This window comes from Benincasa hispida, chromosome 8 (genome assembly GCF_009727055.1).
Source record: "Benincasa hispida cultivar B227 chromosome 8, ASM972705v1, whole genome shotgun sequence".
In the NCBI taxonomy this organism is placed as follows: Eukaryota; Viridiplantae; Streptophyta; class Magnoliopsida; order Cucurbitales; family Cucurbitaceae; genus Benincasa; species Benincasa hispida.
In genome coordinates this window covers 12,225,752-12,241,932 of record NC_052356.1, presented here as the reverse complement: position 1 = coordinate 12,241,932, position 16,181 = coordinate 12,225,752, and the positions used below count along the sequence as shown (strand labels likewise).

The 16,181-nt window shown below is 33.0% G+C and overlaps 1 protein-coding gene and 2 non-coding genes across 3 annotated transcripts; all 3 read right to left on the bottom strand.

Annotated features, from left to right (window-relative positions):
• Positions 1-457: 457 nt before the first annotated feature.
• Positions 458-3,551, bottom strand: LOC120083923. The gene is made up of 6 exons (XM_039039829.1): positions 3,409-3,551; positions 1,782-1,869; positions 1,601-1,675; positions 1,405-1,479; positions 629-724; positions 458-514 (listed from the first exon to the last, which is right to left on the bottom strand). The coding sequence occupies exons 1-6, from the start codon at positions 3,549-3,551 to the stop codon at positions 458-460; spliced, it is 534 nt and encodes a 177-aa protein (XP_038895757.1).
• LOC120084321 lies at positions 2,234-2,355 on the bottom strand. Its single transcript, XR_005483685.1, has one exon. It is a non-coding gene; the product is annotated as a small nucleolar RNA SNORD14 (small nucleolar RNA).
• Positions 2,812-2,934, bottom strand: LOC120084320. Its single transcript, XR_005483684.1, has one exon. It is a non-coding gene; the product is annotated as a small nucleolar RNA SNORD14 (small nucleolar RNA).
• Positions 3,552-16,181: the final 12,630 nt, after the last annotated feature.

Below are 16,181 nucleotides of genomic sequence, written 5' to 3'. Positions count from 1 at the left end.
TACGATTTTACAAATATTATGGGTTTACTATCCCTCTCCACTTGGTAAGTATAGATCCCTTCATAATTCTTCTTGAACAGACCCCCCCAGCTTCAGCAATATCTGGTTATAGGCATTTTTGTCTGACCACTGTTGTTTAAAGAATCACAAACAATAAAGGTTTAAGACAAAGGATTGAAAGTAAAAATGTGATCAGAATTCATATTCAACTAACCGTATTTATTGGGAATGTGCATAAATGGTACATTAGCATTCAAAGTATGCCAAAACATAAGCATAAGAATATGAAAGAGGAAAGGAGGAAATTAGCATTCAAAATCTAAAACTCACATGATCCAATGACAACAAAAATGAAGAATCCAATAAGAATAGGGCCAACAGGGTAGTCCTTTCCCTTCTTTGTAACAGTCTCAGGCACAACCCCTCTTCAAAATGTTCTTCTTGAACCTTTCCACCTTCATATGCCCTTGCTCTTGTTCACTGCCTTGCTACGCTTCAGAGACCATACAAGGTACTGCAAATGCAACTATATTAAGAACTTTGTAACTGTGAATGTCAAATGAAAAAATGGTGATTACAAATAAATGCAGAAGTAAGAACTAAAAATGCATTATAGGATTGTACTTACAGTATTTCGTTCATGAACGAGAGGTTGAAGGAGGGACAAATAAGAAAAACTAAGCTTCTCATAAAGCTTCAAAGAACTACCATTTCCACCAGAATCCTGAAGCAACACATCCATTGCGAAAGAACGATTTTTGCAACATTAGGAGTATATGATGCATGTACTGATTTGTACTTCAAAAAAATTTGATATGCTTAATTAGGATCTTTAGATGTTAACAAGCAAGGTTCATAAGTTACAAAAGCAATCATATTGGGGGGAAAACACAAATGTTCGAGAAAACAAAGGAAAAATGTTAAACTTTGATTTGACTGAATCTCTTTGATAGTTTTGCAAGTAGCCAATCTGTATTCTAAACAAATGTTTCCAAATTTATGTCTCTTTGTCTGTATTTTCTATGGTCACCTCTGACTCGGTTCCTAGCCTGACCTATACCTACTAAAAGTTTAGTAAACATGGCCTAAAGCAAGGAAGTTTCCTTTTATATTGCATCCGTAATAAGACTAAATCACTTAAAAACATACACAATTGAAGCTTTAATATAGACAAGCTTTTAGCTGAGAAAACATTCAAAGAATTTTGCTAATATATAGATCCTTGATATATTTGAGGTTACTAACCAACACTAAAAAAAGCTTTAAATTTAGTATTACACTACCATTGAAGTTGGTTGTCTATGAATGATAACTAAAGGTGTCCACGGTTTGAATTCAAACAAATCAATACAAGGTTTCGAGTGGGAAAGAACCTCACCATTGTTCTGAGAAAAATCAGATTACGATGTTATTCCACGAACAACAGAGCTTACTAAACTCAACTTCAGTCCAAGTCAGAGCATTCCATGCCCTTTCTAGCTGCATGAATAAATAAATCATATCGGAGCGATCAAATGGACTAAATTATCTGAATGGGCCAAATTCTACCGTCATTTGCACTTGCCAAGAATAGTATCATCTTGCAGGAGAAAATACATACAGTTATTTCAATTGGCCGGTCCCCCAAAATTATTTGAGCACCAACTTCTTCAGATACTTTACGAGCAGCTTGAAACTGCATGATTAATGAGAGTTTCATGAACTAGTTGTAGATATGCAGAACTATACACTGGTACATCTAGAAATTACTTGGTCATTTTAAAAGATGTTTATTAAAGTACCTTGTCTCCAAAAGGACGGTTGACATCTGATGAAATTTTGGATGAAAAAACTGCAAGAAGCAGATACAAAGCAAGAGTAATTTGGCCTCTTGAAAAATGGGAAAGTTTTAGACAACTTTTATGATTGATGTTCAACGAAGTACTAGAATTAGTTTTCTGTTTGGTTGGTTCATTACTTTATTGTTATTGTCAACCATACTTTGATTGCCTATTTATCGAGCCAACTCCTTGTTGAAATTCAATAAAAGGATATAAAGTTTCTCCATTAAATGTTTTTCATAAGCTTGATAAAAATTCATGGAAAGATGAAGATTGAATAATGACAAAGCAAACAGATTCAGATCTGCTTCAGACATTCCAAGATGGCAGCATATATTGGGAAAAACAACCCTTAGAAAAATGGCATCAACACAAATATGCAAAATTAAAAATTATTTCCAAAAGAGTTAAAGAGACTCAGACATCCAAGGAAGGATAAAGCAGCACTAGCTCTCAAGCCTGGCGAAGGCAAAAACTCTTAGGCGGCCACTGCAAATGTTTTGAGAAACAAGCCTTCAAGATATCATCATTGTTATCAAAACATCAAACCTAACATAGAGCATGGAGAATCATTTAGATACCATCAGATGACATTCGAAAAAGGGAAACAAAAATAGGGGAAATGGGGTATCAAGATAAGTTAAGAATAGAAGGAAAATATTTAATGATTTCCAGTGGCAAACAGAAATGAAGTTACAAACAAGTCCTGAACAGACCTAACAGTTCAAATGACGTTAAAATATAAGTTAAGAGCAGAACCAACAGTTCAAATGATTCTCCACTGATAGGTGAAAAGCAAATAAAACCAAGAATTCAAATAAAAGCAATAGTACTTATATATAAGATTTTCCAAGCAGCAATGATCAGTAATATATAACTCGTTTAAAGCCCAACAATAGTTGCTGGGGGGTTTTGAAGAGCGAACATGCATTATAAAACAAAAACTGAAGAATAAAATTGTCAAGAAACTAGAAGTAAAACTCTTAAATAGAGCCTCAGACATCCAAGGAAGGATAAGAACAGCAGAAGCTCTCAAGCCTGGCGAAGGCGAAAGCTCTCAGGCGGCCACAGCGAATGTTTTGAGAAATAAGCTTTAAATGTATCATCACAGACTCATTACCAAATCATCATACAAATCAATAAGAAAAATCAAATAAAAAAACAATAAAAGAGAATATAGAATGTGGGAAAATCTGAATGCATAAGCATCGTAAAGGAAGTAAATGCCAGAATCTCATCTCCCAAAGATCATTGTCGGCAACGTACAACGTTGAAAACGCTACGAAATATTAGAAGCGCATCAGAGACTCTAATTTATTGCCTTCCAATAGAAGAAAATCAAACCAAAAACAAATCTAAAATGCATTTGGGAAAACAAATCTAAACAACCATCCCCACTTAAGGAGAATATGTTGGATTTCAGTTTTTGGTCTGGCTCACCGGTATCTAAAGTATACATGATACCAGCTCTAGAAAAAATCAGACAAACCAGACCTAAAAAACATGTTTACATGTATTGACACGGAGCTTGAGTGGATTTCATGGACAGATCTAAGAGAGAAATGAAAAACTCACGAATCAAACAAACCTTGGCTTCGACGATGTTGAAAATAGAGCTTGAACGGTTCTTTCGATTCTTGACCGCAGCTGCAACTCCATCTCTTTCTTTCTTCTGATCACCTCTTCAATCTGCTCTCCTTCTTCAGACATGTAAATCCTCTCTGGCCACATTTGCACTCCCCCCCCCCCCCCCTTATATGGAGCTTTCGAGAGTTTCACTAACACCAGCATCGGAACCATCCGATGAGTTTAGGCTTGAAAAGATCTACACGGTGGGTGAAGCCATTGCCAAAATAGGCCTCACAAGAACGAGGAGGGACAGGTGAGTGAGACCAAGGGAGATAAGAAGGCAAGACTGGGTAGGGCTTGGAAGAATGTGGGTTTTCCAGGAAGGGGAAGCGTTTTCCGGAAGTGGGAGGGTAGGATTTGGAGTGAGAAGTGAAGTAAATATAGAGAGTGGGAATGTTGAAAGCGAAGAGAAGGAAGAAGATCTTGAGAAAGAAAGATGGAAATGAAAAAAATGGGGTGAAAATAGAAAGTTAGAGGAAAAAGTGAAGCGGCTCTTTAATGTCGGTTTTACCCCTACAATGTCAGTTTAAAACCGACATTAAAGATCTGCTTTTTTTTTAAAAAAAAAAAACCGACATTATACATCCGATTTCACTTTTTTCAATCGACATTAAAGCCCAAAATTCTTGTAGTGTTAGAACCTTTTCTATATAATGAGATTGATTCAAAGAAATTCCCTTTTTAGACCTAGTCACTTTTATGCCTAAGATTACACTACCTTCTCCTAAGTCTTTCATGTCAAAGTTTGCACTCAAAATAGATCTCACATCATTTATGACGTGCAAGTTTGACCCAAAGAATAGCGAATTATCTATATATAGATATATGATAGTGCAAAGATTATTTTCAACCTTATGGTAGATGCATTTGTCACTTTCATTAACCTTGAAACCTTTATATAGGATTAGGTTATCAAAATTTTCATGTCATTGCTTAGGAGCTTGTCTCAGATCATAGAGAGATTTGTCTAGTTTACAAATCTTATTTTCTTGACCATGGACTACAAAACCCTCAGGTTGTTCCATGTAAATCTCTTTTTCAAGTTCACCATTTAGGAAAGTGGTCTTTACATCCATCTGATGTACTACGAAGTTATAAAGGGCAGCGGGAGAGAATAGGACACGGATTGAAGTAATTCTAGTGACAAGGGAGGAGGTGTCAAAGAAGTCTATATTTTCTCTTTGTCTAAAGCCCTTTGCCACTAACCTGTCTTTAACTTGTCAAATGTTCCATCAGGTCTAGGTTTCTTCCTTAAGATCCATTTGCACCCTATTGTCTTACAACCTAAAGGTAGATCTACTAAGTGCCAAGTCCTATTTGACTCAAGAGAGTCTATCTCATCATTTATGGCTTCTTGCCATAAGTTGGCATCTACTGAGGATAAGGCAAATTTTAGAGCGTTGGGATCTTCTTTAACATTATAGATCTAGAAGTCATCCCCAAAATCCTTGGCAGTTCTAGATCTTTTGCTTCTTCTAGGTTTTGGGTCGGCTTCCTCTGTAGAGGTAGGATTTCTAACTAAGGTTAGACTACTGGACCCCAAGACCCCACTATTTCTCAATTTAAAAGGAAATATATCCTCAAAGAAGACGACATCATTTGACTCAATGATAACTTGGCTTAATAGACCATAGAACCTATAGGCTTTACTATTTATGACATAACCTATAAAAACACACTTATAGCCTTTACTATCTAGCTTCTTTCTTTTAGGGCCTAGAATCCTTACAAAGGCTAGACAGACCCATGTTCTAAAATATGACAAGTTTGGTTTTTTTTATTCTTAAGGATTTTGTAGTGTGACATTGTGTTTTTAGACTTTGGGATTCTATTTAGGACATAACACACAGTAAGGATGATTTCACCCCACCAATAAGATGGGCTCCTGAACTAAGTAAAATAGCAACTACTAACTCAACTAAAGTTTTATTTTTTCTTTTGGCTTTTACATTCATTCAAGGAGAATGAGGTGCAGTCTTTTCATGCATTATTCCATGTGGGTTAAAGAACTCATTAAAGCCATCTGATTCGTACTCAGTTCCCCTATCACTTTGAAGTCTTTTAATCTTTCTATTAAGTTGATTCTCTACTTCAGATACAAACAATTTGAAGGCTTCAAACGCATCACTTTTGTTTTTCAGCAAATATACAAAAGTAAAATCAGAGCAGTCATTAATAAAAGTAATAAATATCTTTTACTGTTTCTAGTCAAGATGCCATCAAATTCACATAAATCAGAATGAATTAAATCTAGAGGTTTAGAAATCCTGAGTACAGATTTATGCGGAGTTTTAGTAATTTTAGTCTAACTACAATACTCGCATTTATCAAATTCATTCATTGATAACTTAGGTATCATTTCCATCCTAATAATGTTACTAACTAATTTCTTATTAATATGATAGAGTCTAGCATGCCAAACATTCATAGAACACAACATATACACAAAAGATTTCATTTTATTAAGGTTTAAATTTAATTTGAACATTCCCTCAGTTGCATATCCTTTTTGTATGAATAAATTATTTTTGGTAGAGGTATATAAATCTGCTCCTATGGTTTCAGTAAATCTGACTTTGTTAAGGAGATAGCCCGAGACGAAGTTCTTTCTTATCTCCGGAGTGTGCAAGATGTCCTTCAACGTGAGGGTCTTCCCGATGATAAACTTCAGCTCCACCTAGTCGGTTCCAGCAACTTTCGTAGAGTGGTGATCCCTCAATAGAATATTCTTATCCTTAGTTTAAGTATAAGTTTTAAAGAGACTAAGATCGTGACAGACATGGCGCGTAGTGGGGTGAAGTTGCGGGGTTTGGGGTTGTTCTTAGTTCTAGCGATGGTTAAATATATTGGCGTTGTGATTCACAAATTTAGGGGCATTCATTTATCTCCATTATCTGTTGAGGCTAATGTTATTCTAGAAGATCTTTGCTTAGCTCAAAGGATGGATACTCGTTCATTGGTTGTTCATTCGAAACGTATGTCTCTTGTTTAAATGTTGAATAAAGAGAACGAGATTTTTTCTGAAATGCTCACTTGGTTGTCGAATATTAAATGTCTTTTTCACAAGATTTCAAAACATTTCCTTTGGCTATATCGCTTATGATTTTAATTCTACAGCTCACAGTTTAGCTCTTCGTAGGTCAGATATATCTGTTTGTTTGTGGTTGTCTAATTATTTCCCATGGTTATTAACTGCTTGTATCTTTGATTTTTCTTCTTATAGTCGGAAGACTTATAAGGTGTTGTGTAAGTTTTTTTTTCCCTGTGGATTTGATAGCACCAAAAATGTGCTATCTTGCTTTACTTAATTTGAGTTCTTAGGTTTTATGTGTTTATTTCATGATATTATAGGTATCAAGCATCTGAGCAATAGAGTGGGGTGTTATAGTCAAAATAGAGTTAAAATAGGCTAAAACAAAGCTCAAATGTATCAATCGAAAAAAAAAGAGCTAAAATTATGATTTTCCCATTGAGGGCATGGCGTAACTACACTGCCAGACGCCACACTAGGCGATGTTTTCAAGAGCAACGCTTTACTAAAATGCATTGAGCCTCACAACACTCTAAAATGTGAAGACACATATAAGTGTCGCAGTACTACTTCGACGTTGCGGCACTGTGCTCACTCGAGAGGCCTCTTCTCTACATCATCGTGCATTAGGTCATTTTTAGGGCTTTCGGATAAGTACATATGAAATCAAAAGAATAGGCCCATGTAATACCCTCGAATTTAATTTAGCCCATCATTGGCAGGATCCCATGGCAACGGAGTTGGGGCTTTCGAATTCCATGCAAAGAAAAGGAAGGGTTGCTGCAAATGATCAGGGACGAATGAGGTGAAATGATGGCTTTTGCAAACAAAGTTTCCTACATGTAGCCGTGGAGAAATTGAAATTGCTCATTCTATCATTAAGCCAACATGTTAAACGCTTGCATGATTGTGCACATGATAGATTGTTGGAAGTATTGATTCATTAATTCCATGTCAAAATCCCAATAATCAGCATTTGGATCGGATATGGTCGAGTGTGCTGATGGCCGGGATTAGTTCTAGGTGATGGGCCAAAGAGAGGTCGAGGGATGGAATTTTTGGGTGGAGGGATTGTGGTTGAGGAGGAAGGTTGGATATGCGATGGGAGCTGAGAAATGGAAGGTTGGCTATTATTTGTGTTGGTTGGGTCAGTAGTGGGTAAAGAGAGGTTATGTGAGTGAGGATATCCTATTCAAAGATTTTGTATAAGACCAGACCATGAAATATTTAATCTCTCTTTGTAAATCCGTTAATTGGTGAGATTAATATTTCATAGGATGATACGACTCGATCTTAATCCTGAGTGATTTATGAATTCTTGTTTATGAATCAGTCATTTGATTTGTACAGGTGAGAGTGACCCAAGTTTCTGACTCGATAAGCCTATCATTTTGGGGACTTGACTAAATGAGGAGCTGGGAACATAAATTCGCAAGATGGATTCACTCCTTCCCGCATAAGGTAATTAAATTAATGAACTAATTAATTACGATGCTTTAAGGCACAAATCCTAACATACATGTTGTTGTAAGGTTGATCTTGTGAGTGTTTTGTCACAAGTGTTGTGTCGATCTTTGAAGAGATGAAAACGTGTTGCTGTAATGTTGAAGATTTACTCCAAGTTGTATTGTTTTCATCAGTAAACTTCTGGAGAAGGGTTTCTCAAGCTTAGGGGGAGCTCAAACTATAAGTGAAAAGGAGTCTCACGACTTAAGAGGAGCTTAAGTCTTATTGAGAGAGAATCTCAAATTTAGGGGAGCCTAAATAGTTCTTCACTGATTTTAATACTTAACAGGAGTCTAAGTTACCAAGAGAGTGAGTCTCACATCTAAGGGCAGCCTAGATGAATGATTGACTGATTAAGCTCTTCGGGGGTCATTATAATCAAGTTGTAGTTACAAATAAGTATTGTGCTATAACTGCTTATCATTTATATTAGTGTAGTTATCTTTCTCGACCACTATGTCCCCCAGACATAGGTGGTAGTTCATCAAATTAGGTTACCAATCTCTAGTGTTCTATTTATTAGTCGTTTATCTTTGTTTAATGTTTTGTTGAATGTTGTAGCATTGTTCTTAACAACTTCCAATGTACAATAGGTATCCTCTATTTAGTTTCAGTTGATATCAGAGTAGGTAACTATTATGTCTAAAAGGAGGATCTGACGTGCAGTAGGTATCCTCTATTTAATTTTAGTTATGTATTAAGGAGACAAGTACGATGACAGGATCAAATCCCATAGCAGAAGCGTTCTCGTGTGAGAACGCCTTGCATTCCGCGATTCGATTTTTATAATAAACAAAATTGTTATAAAAAACTAAATGAATAAACACATAAATTAGCATGCAATTAGAGAAAATGTTAGAATGATTCTTACCTTTGTAGATTCCCCAAGTGCCACAAACAATTTTCTCCAAGGTTCCAACGAATGGATCTCCAAATGGTTTTGATCACGAACAACTCCTTGAGTGATCTCGAACACTACCACGAGAGTTACCTTGATATTCTCTAAGATTCCAATAGAGGGATAGGTGGTATCCAACTATTGGGAGAGGAAGAGGAGAAAAGTGTTGCAGAGAGTTGGGAGGATTTATGGCTTAAATAAAATTCTACACAATAATACTAAGGAATTGTATATTGTTAGAGTTTTTCTACAATCAAAATGTGTGTTGCCAAAGTGTCATGGGAAAGTCTTCATATAGAGAAGAGTCAAGCATTTTTGCCAATATATTTTCCTTTTCTATAATTAATTAAATAATATTTATTTAATTAATTAGTTCATTCAATTAAATAACACTTATTCAATTTATTAGCTCAATCAAATAACATTTATTTAATTTGCACAATTAAATAACACTTATTTAATTTGCACAATTAAATAATACTTATTTAATTTTGATTTACACAATAATTAAATAACTACTTATACATTAAACCCTATTTAATGTATACATTTAATTATCATACACATCCCATTTTATTGTGCAAATCCCATGTATATGAGCAAAATCTCTCTATTAATTAATTTTTTGTGAATCTAATTCACTTGAATTAATTAATTTGAATCTTATTCAAATATTACTTTCCAATTTGATTATAGATCATATCTATAATTAATTATATATTAATCACATTATTTTCTCAAATCAATTTGGACAATTCAAATTATTCCTCTTAAGTATTCTCTAGTGAGCTAACGAGTGGATCTGGTGGACCTGTAGATCAAAAGCTCCAATGATATGAGATTAATTGGTTAAACTCATTATCCAAGTTAATTAATATTCGTTAACTGTGGATACACTCCACTAAAGACTCACAACTACACTCTTCTTATTATAGATATATTTCCGTGTCCATGGATATAGACTAATATCAGTAAATTAGTCTTCACGAGTGTTTATAACTCCAACTGAGTCAAATTACCGTTTTACTCTTGGGTTACCTCTGAATCCTTAAATACCAATGTTCCTCTAATGAACAACATTTTTATGGTTCAACCAATAAACAGAAACCCTCTCAGGCCAATTAGAGGGTAGGGCCCTTTGTTCAAGTTTGAGAGACACTATTTAAGGGAACACTCATCTATTTACCCTCAAGGAGGGAATGAGTGAATTCATCTTGTATTACTATGTTCCCAACTCCTCACTTGGTCTCGTCCCTAAAATGGTAGGTATATTGGGTCGGCGAACTAACCACCTTCACTTGTGCAAATCAAAGGACAATTCCTCATGAACAGGAGTTCATAATATACTTAGGATTAAGACTAAGCCACCTAGGCGATCCTATTGAAATAGAAAACTAACTAGTCAACAGTGTTACATCTAGTGGTTACTATTTTGCAATCTAGTCTTATGCAAACTCACTGCTTAGGATACGCCCACTAGCGTGTCATCTACCCAAATGCGTTGGATCATTATGTTTATATCAAATACAAAGTGGCTCGTATGCATAGTGTTACCAGGATAAGGTACCCAACCTTATCCCTATATTATAGATTCTTTAGGTTGTATCTTGAATATTGATCCATGTATATCTCCACATATAGTTCAAGACTCATAAGGCAGCCTTGGATGTTAGTTTATTGTATTTAGGTTATTTAGACAAAATAGACAACAATACAAACAATAACATTTATTGATTTAACATCTATAACTCTTTATTGATGAAGGTCAATTAATAACTACTATCTACGAGTTTTAGAGCATAAAACCCAACAAACTCCAATTTGAACTAAAACACTAGTAAGTGGGTTGTACACAATCCAAAAAGCGGGATAATGCTAAATATAATAAACTAGGGCATCCATATACCCATACACATCTCCCACTTCAGTGGGTTGTATACAATGTACATGTCTCGTAGACCTATATTCTCTAGTGACTACACTTCTCAATGAGCTGCAGGATTTTCAGTCTATTTTGAAAAATAAAAGACAATAAGCAGAGGTAAATGTTGCTGCTGCTGAGAAAAGATGACCGTCCTCTAAAAATTCTAATGTTGCTTCTTCTTCTAAGAATAAGATTATTCCTGTGAAAAAGAACAAGGGGAAAGGAAAAAAGAAAACTTCTACTGGCCGCAAGGCAAAGCTAAAGCTGCAGACAAAGGAAAATGTTTCTCCTGTAGCGAGGATGGGCACTAGAAGAGAGACTGCCCACAATACCTTGTAGAGAAAAGAGCGGAGAAAGCAAAACAAGGAAACTAGTTCCTTAGGATTGCTTATAGCGAGATAATGCTCTAGGTTGTGAACATGGGAAAGCATCTCAGAAAGATCAGTGGGAGATTTTGGAGTTATTGACAAAAGATGCATCTCATTACTTTTGTTAGTGTAATAAAAGTTGTTTTATCTTTTGTAAAGGACATGTATATAATCTTTTGTTATAAATGACATGTTCCTTAGAAAAAATTTATATTTTATATTTGTTCTATTCTAAAGCATTTTATGTTAAAACCAACCAAAGTTCAAGTTCATTTCAAATATTTAGATATTTAATGGCTGAAAAAAAGGAAAATGGTTATGTTTACCTAAGTGATAAGTTTAGAACACTTGAAAGGTTCAAGGTGTATAAAACTTATTAGGTAAAATAATCGAAATGCTTTGATTAGATCGGGGTAGAGAGTACAGAGGATCTGATATTTTTAGGGCTATTATGATAGAACATGAAGTCCAATGATAACTCTCTACACCTAAGTTGCCTTGATCGTTTTTTAACATCATTCCATTTTTAAGGTGTTTCTGAAATTCCATATGAGATATGGAAAGCTCATAAAAGTTGTTTATGATATGTAAAATATGTTTACGTAGTTCAGAAATTTGGACAAGATCGACACATTTGTTAATGTCGAAACCTTAAGTGTTGGAATATCTTTCAAAAGGCATGTCTATTTGTGGGTAACCCAAACGTAGTATATTTTTCAAGTAACAGAAAATCAAGTGTTTATGTTGACAAATGCTAAATTGTTTGGAATATACGGAATCACCATGTATTATTTAGTTTCCATAAACACAAGTGTATATCAATAAGAATTATTGATTAAACCTAAAGTTGTTTGGACAGATTAGATGCATCTTACTCAAAGAGTTGAGGGTACCTCTGGGAGAAATGTATGATAGCCTAGCCATAATTTAGGTTTAGTGGAAACTCAAGTCATCAAGTCTCGATGACGGTATCGATAAACAAAAGGTTGTGGAAATAAGATGTATTCCCTATGTTGTTTGAATAGAAGTCCACTGTATACTAATATGTTTATAGTGATCTTCTCGGCTAAAGTGTTTAAGGTTCACCTAGTGAGGCTAGGACTACAGGTTAAATAATCTAGGGCAAGTGGGAGAAAAACCCATGGGTGTATGATACCTAAAGGCAAACTATGGGTATATGATGCCCTAGTTTATTGTATTTCTCTGTAAACTCAAAAACTCAATATTATGTATTTATTTGTATGTTACCACTGGAGTTTTAGTCCAAGTAGGAGTTTTTTCGGTTTTATGTCCTAAAACTCGTGGTTTTTTGTAAAATAATAAACCTATTCTGTAAATCAATAATGTTGTTATTGAAGTATGGATTCAATAAAGTTGTTATTGAATATATGAATTGCTTATTTTGTTTTAGAAATAACTCCAATAAACTAAAAGATCCATGATTATTACATGAGTATTTAAACTTTATGTGGGGACATAAGAGTGGATCAGGTTCGAGTAAATAGTCAAAATGATCTATAGTATACGAACAAGATTGGATACCTTATTCTGATAATACTATCAAATGCGGCGGTTACCTTATTCTGATAATACATCGAATGCGGTCCACTATGTCGTTGTTACAAGGAGTTGTAAAGTGCTGCAAACGAAGTGATTCTGATTCATTCATGTGGGGACATTGGGAGTGGGAGCGTCCTGTGCAATGAGTTTGCATTAGATCAAACCAAGAAATGAAGTCACTCTTACTTTATAACGTTGTTTATTGTTTAAGACTGACTATTTCATAACGATGACCTATGTAACTTAACTTTAATCCTGAACTAACTACGAACTCCTATTTATTTGGGATTATCCTAAGATTTGCATAGGTGAGGTTCGCTCAACAGCGCCGGCTCAATAAACCTTCAATTTCAGGGGTAAGATCAGGTAGTTAGCTGAGGACATAGGGTGCAAGAAGGAATTCACTCCTACTCGCTTTTAGGGATAATAGAAAAGGTTGTTCTCTTAAATGTTGACTCCGAGTTTTGAACAAGGGGCCCCACCCTCTCGATGGCTCGAGAAAGACTCGGTTTGATGATCGGATCACAAACCAATTGTTCATTAGAGGATCAGTAGGACTTAAGAAACAAGAGGTAATCTCGGGGGGTAAAACAACCATTTCACCCAGCCATTATTACGAACGACCTGTGAAGGATTAACTTACTAATCATGGTTGTATCGGGTGGACACAATATATCTACAGAGAGGGGAATGCAACTACTGGGCTTTAATAGAGTGACCCGGTAGTTAACGAATAGGGGTTAATTTGGTGTAAAGAGTTTAGCTAATTAATCTCGGATCGTTGGAGCCCATGATCTGTAGGTCCATTAGGTCCCTCTACTAGCTCACAAATGGAATAAGTCTTAGAATAGTGTAATGAGTTAATTTGAAGCGTTCAAATTAGAATTAAGGGAATTAATAATTATATGTGATATAATTACACATATAATTTTGAAATTAAATGGAATTAGAGAATCTATTAATATTTAAATATGATTTAAATATTAATTTCATAAATAGAGATTCATGGTAATGGAATTGGTGACAAATTAATTTAATATTTGATATTAAATTAATAAAATTAATAAAATTGTTTAATTAATTATTAATTATTAATTTTATTAGAAAAATTAATTATTAGATTAATTTTTTGTAAAGTTAATAAATTTTTAGTCTTAATTAAAAGAATTAAAATTGAAAAGTATTTTAATTTTGAAATTCAAAATTAAAATAAAATGAGTAGAGATATTTTTAGTATAAAGTAAAGCAAACAAATTTATATATATAAAAAAAAAAAACTTTTGAAAAATGTAACAAAAATTAGTGAGTTCTTTAATTATAAACAAATTTCTAAAATAAAAGGCTCGAAAGAAAATTCACTTTAAAAAACGTTTTTTTTTTGTTTGTTAGGTAATGCAAATATAGCTTTAAGACGTGTTTACAATATATTTTCAAATATTTAATTTAAAAAAATAAATCATTTTTTAAGAAACAAAAATGTTTGATAACCACTTAAAATAGCTTTTCAAATGTATTTTAATAAGTTTTTATAAAAAGATATCTAAATAAAAATAATTTAAAAAAAAAAACACTTTTTTCTTAGGTCAATCAAAACCGGCTTTACTTTCCCATAATTTCCATATTATCTTACATTTACTTTAATAATCTTCCTAATATTTTTATGGTATCCCAAATAAATGTGATAAACATTAAAGGATAAATATATAAATATTTTTATTATAATTTTTTTGGTACAACTACATAGATGGAAAATTGAACCTCTAATCTTTAAGGAGAGAGTATAAATCATAATACCATTGAATTAAATTTACTTTGACTCGTTATTCTAATTTAAAAATAAGCATATGCTATAGATTTGATTGGAAAATTTTTCTCTTTCTATAGGTTTTTTCTAGAAAGCTTTCTATAGATTGCTTTTAATATTTATTTCTCTTTCTATAAATCATTTTTTAAAGAAAGTTTTCTATACATCACTTTTAAATATTCATGCATCTGTTTATTTTATTGGATGGCAATGATATTTTGGAATTTATATGTTATAGGTTTGACTTATTATAGTTATATGATATTTGATTTGTTAGTAAGGGTATATTAGTCCAATTAATTATCTTATATACACCCCTCAATATCATTGACCACTTTATATAATAATATAGTCATTTGTCCATATCAAAACACATATTTAAATTTGGTTACTTATTGTATCTATTTTCCTCCAACTTTTCTCTCTCATTCTCTAGCTAATATTTTCTCTCTATCCTATCTCTCTTTATATTTTTCATCTCTTTTACATCTAAATTATCTCTATTTTTAAAGTTTTATTTTTATACCTTCACTTATTTTTCTCTAACATGTTCCTATCATTTCTCTAATAAATTTTAACCTACAAACAAAAAATAATTATTAAATATATTTTTAAATATAAAACAAAAAATAGTTATCAAACATGTATAATTTTTATTTTTTTTCTAACAATATAAAATAAAAAACAAAAAGTGGAGGAAGTAAAAATTAAAATAGAAATGATAATTAAAGGAAATATCTATAAGTATTCACTCGCTAACTAAATTTTTGTCATAGTATGCGACTTTTTCAAAGTTACAATGTTGATAATATTATTCCCAAGATTTCAAAATTTTTCAAGTACAATAGAGAATAAAAGATTTAAACATATGTCTCTTTATTGCAAATACATCATATATCAATTAAATATACTCGTTTTGAGCGATGTTTATTGATTTATTAGACCACTTTCATTGTTACAATTTAAATTAAAAAAGAACACACATTTAATATATACCGGTGGTAATGCATTTTTGACTTTTCATCATTTGATGGTATTTGGGATATATATATTTAGTTACAATTAAAGCATAAGTATGAGGTGTTTTCAAATTTAGAAAATTTGGTAAATTATTTACAAATATGGTAAAATATCACTATCTATCAGAAATAGATTGTGATAGACATCTTCTAGATGATAGACATCTATTATATTTTATTACCAGTGATAGATGTTTATTGCAGTTTATCATGACTTATCATTATAGACATTGACATTTTATTATATTTAAAAATATTTATCTTAAGAGGTGTTTTCAAATTGAGAAATTAAAATTGGTTAGCTTGAAGCTTCAATTAAATTATTAGTCAAATATAATCTGACATCAAATTATCATTTTTCCAATAAATTTTATAATCAATTAAAAAGATATATACGTTTTTAGAAGGAGTTTTTTTTAGGTGATTAGGAAAACAATTTAGGAAAATATAATGGTTCTGAAACTATTTAGAAATCTAGGGTTGTTTTGGAGTTTTTGAGGCGGAGATTTTGTTTAAAATATTTTGTCGAGGGTTCAACCTTCGACCTGTCGAAAATTAAAGAAGAGATCGAGGGTTTGACCCTCGACCTAAAGGAAATTGAAATGAGGACGAGGGTTCAACC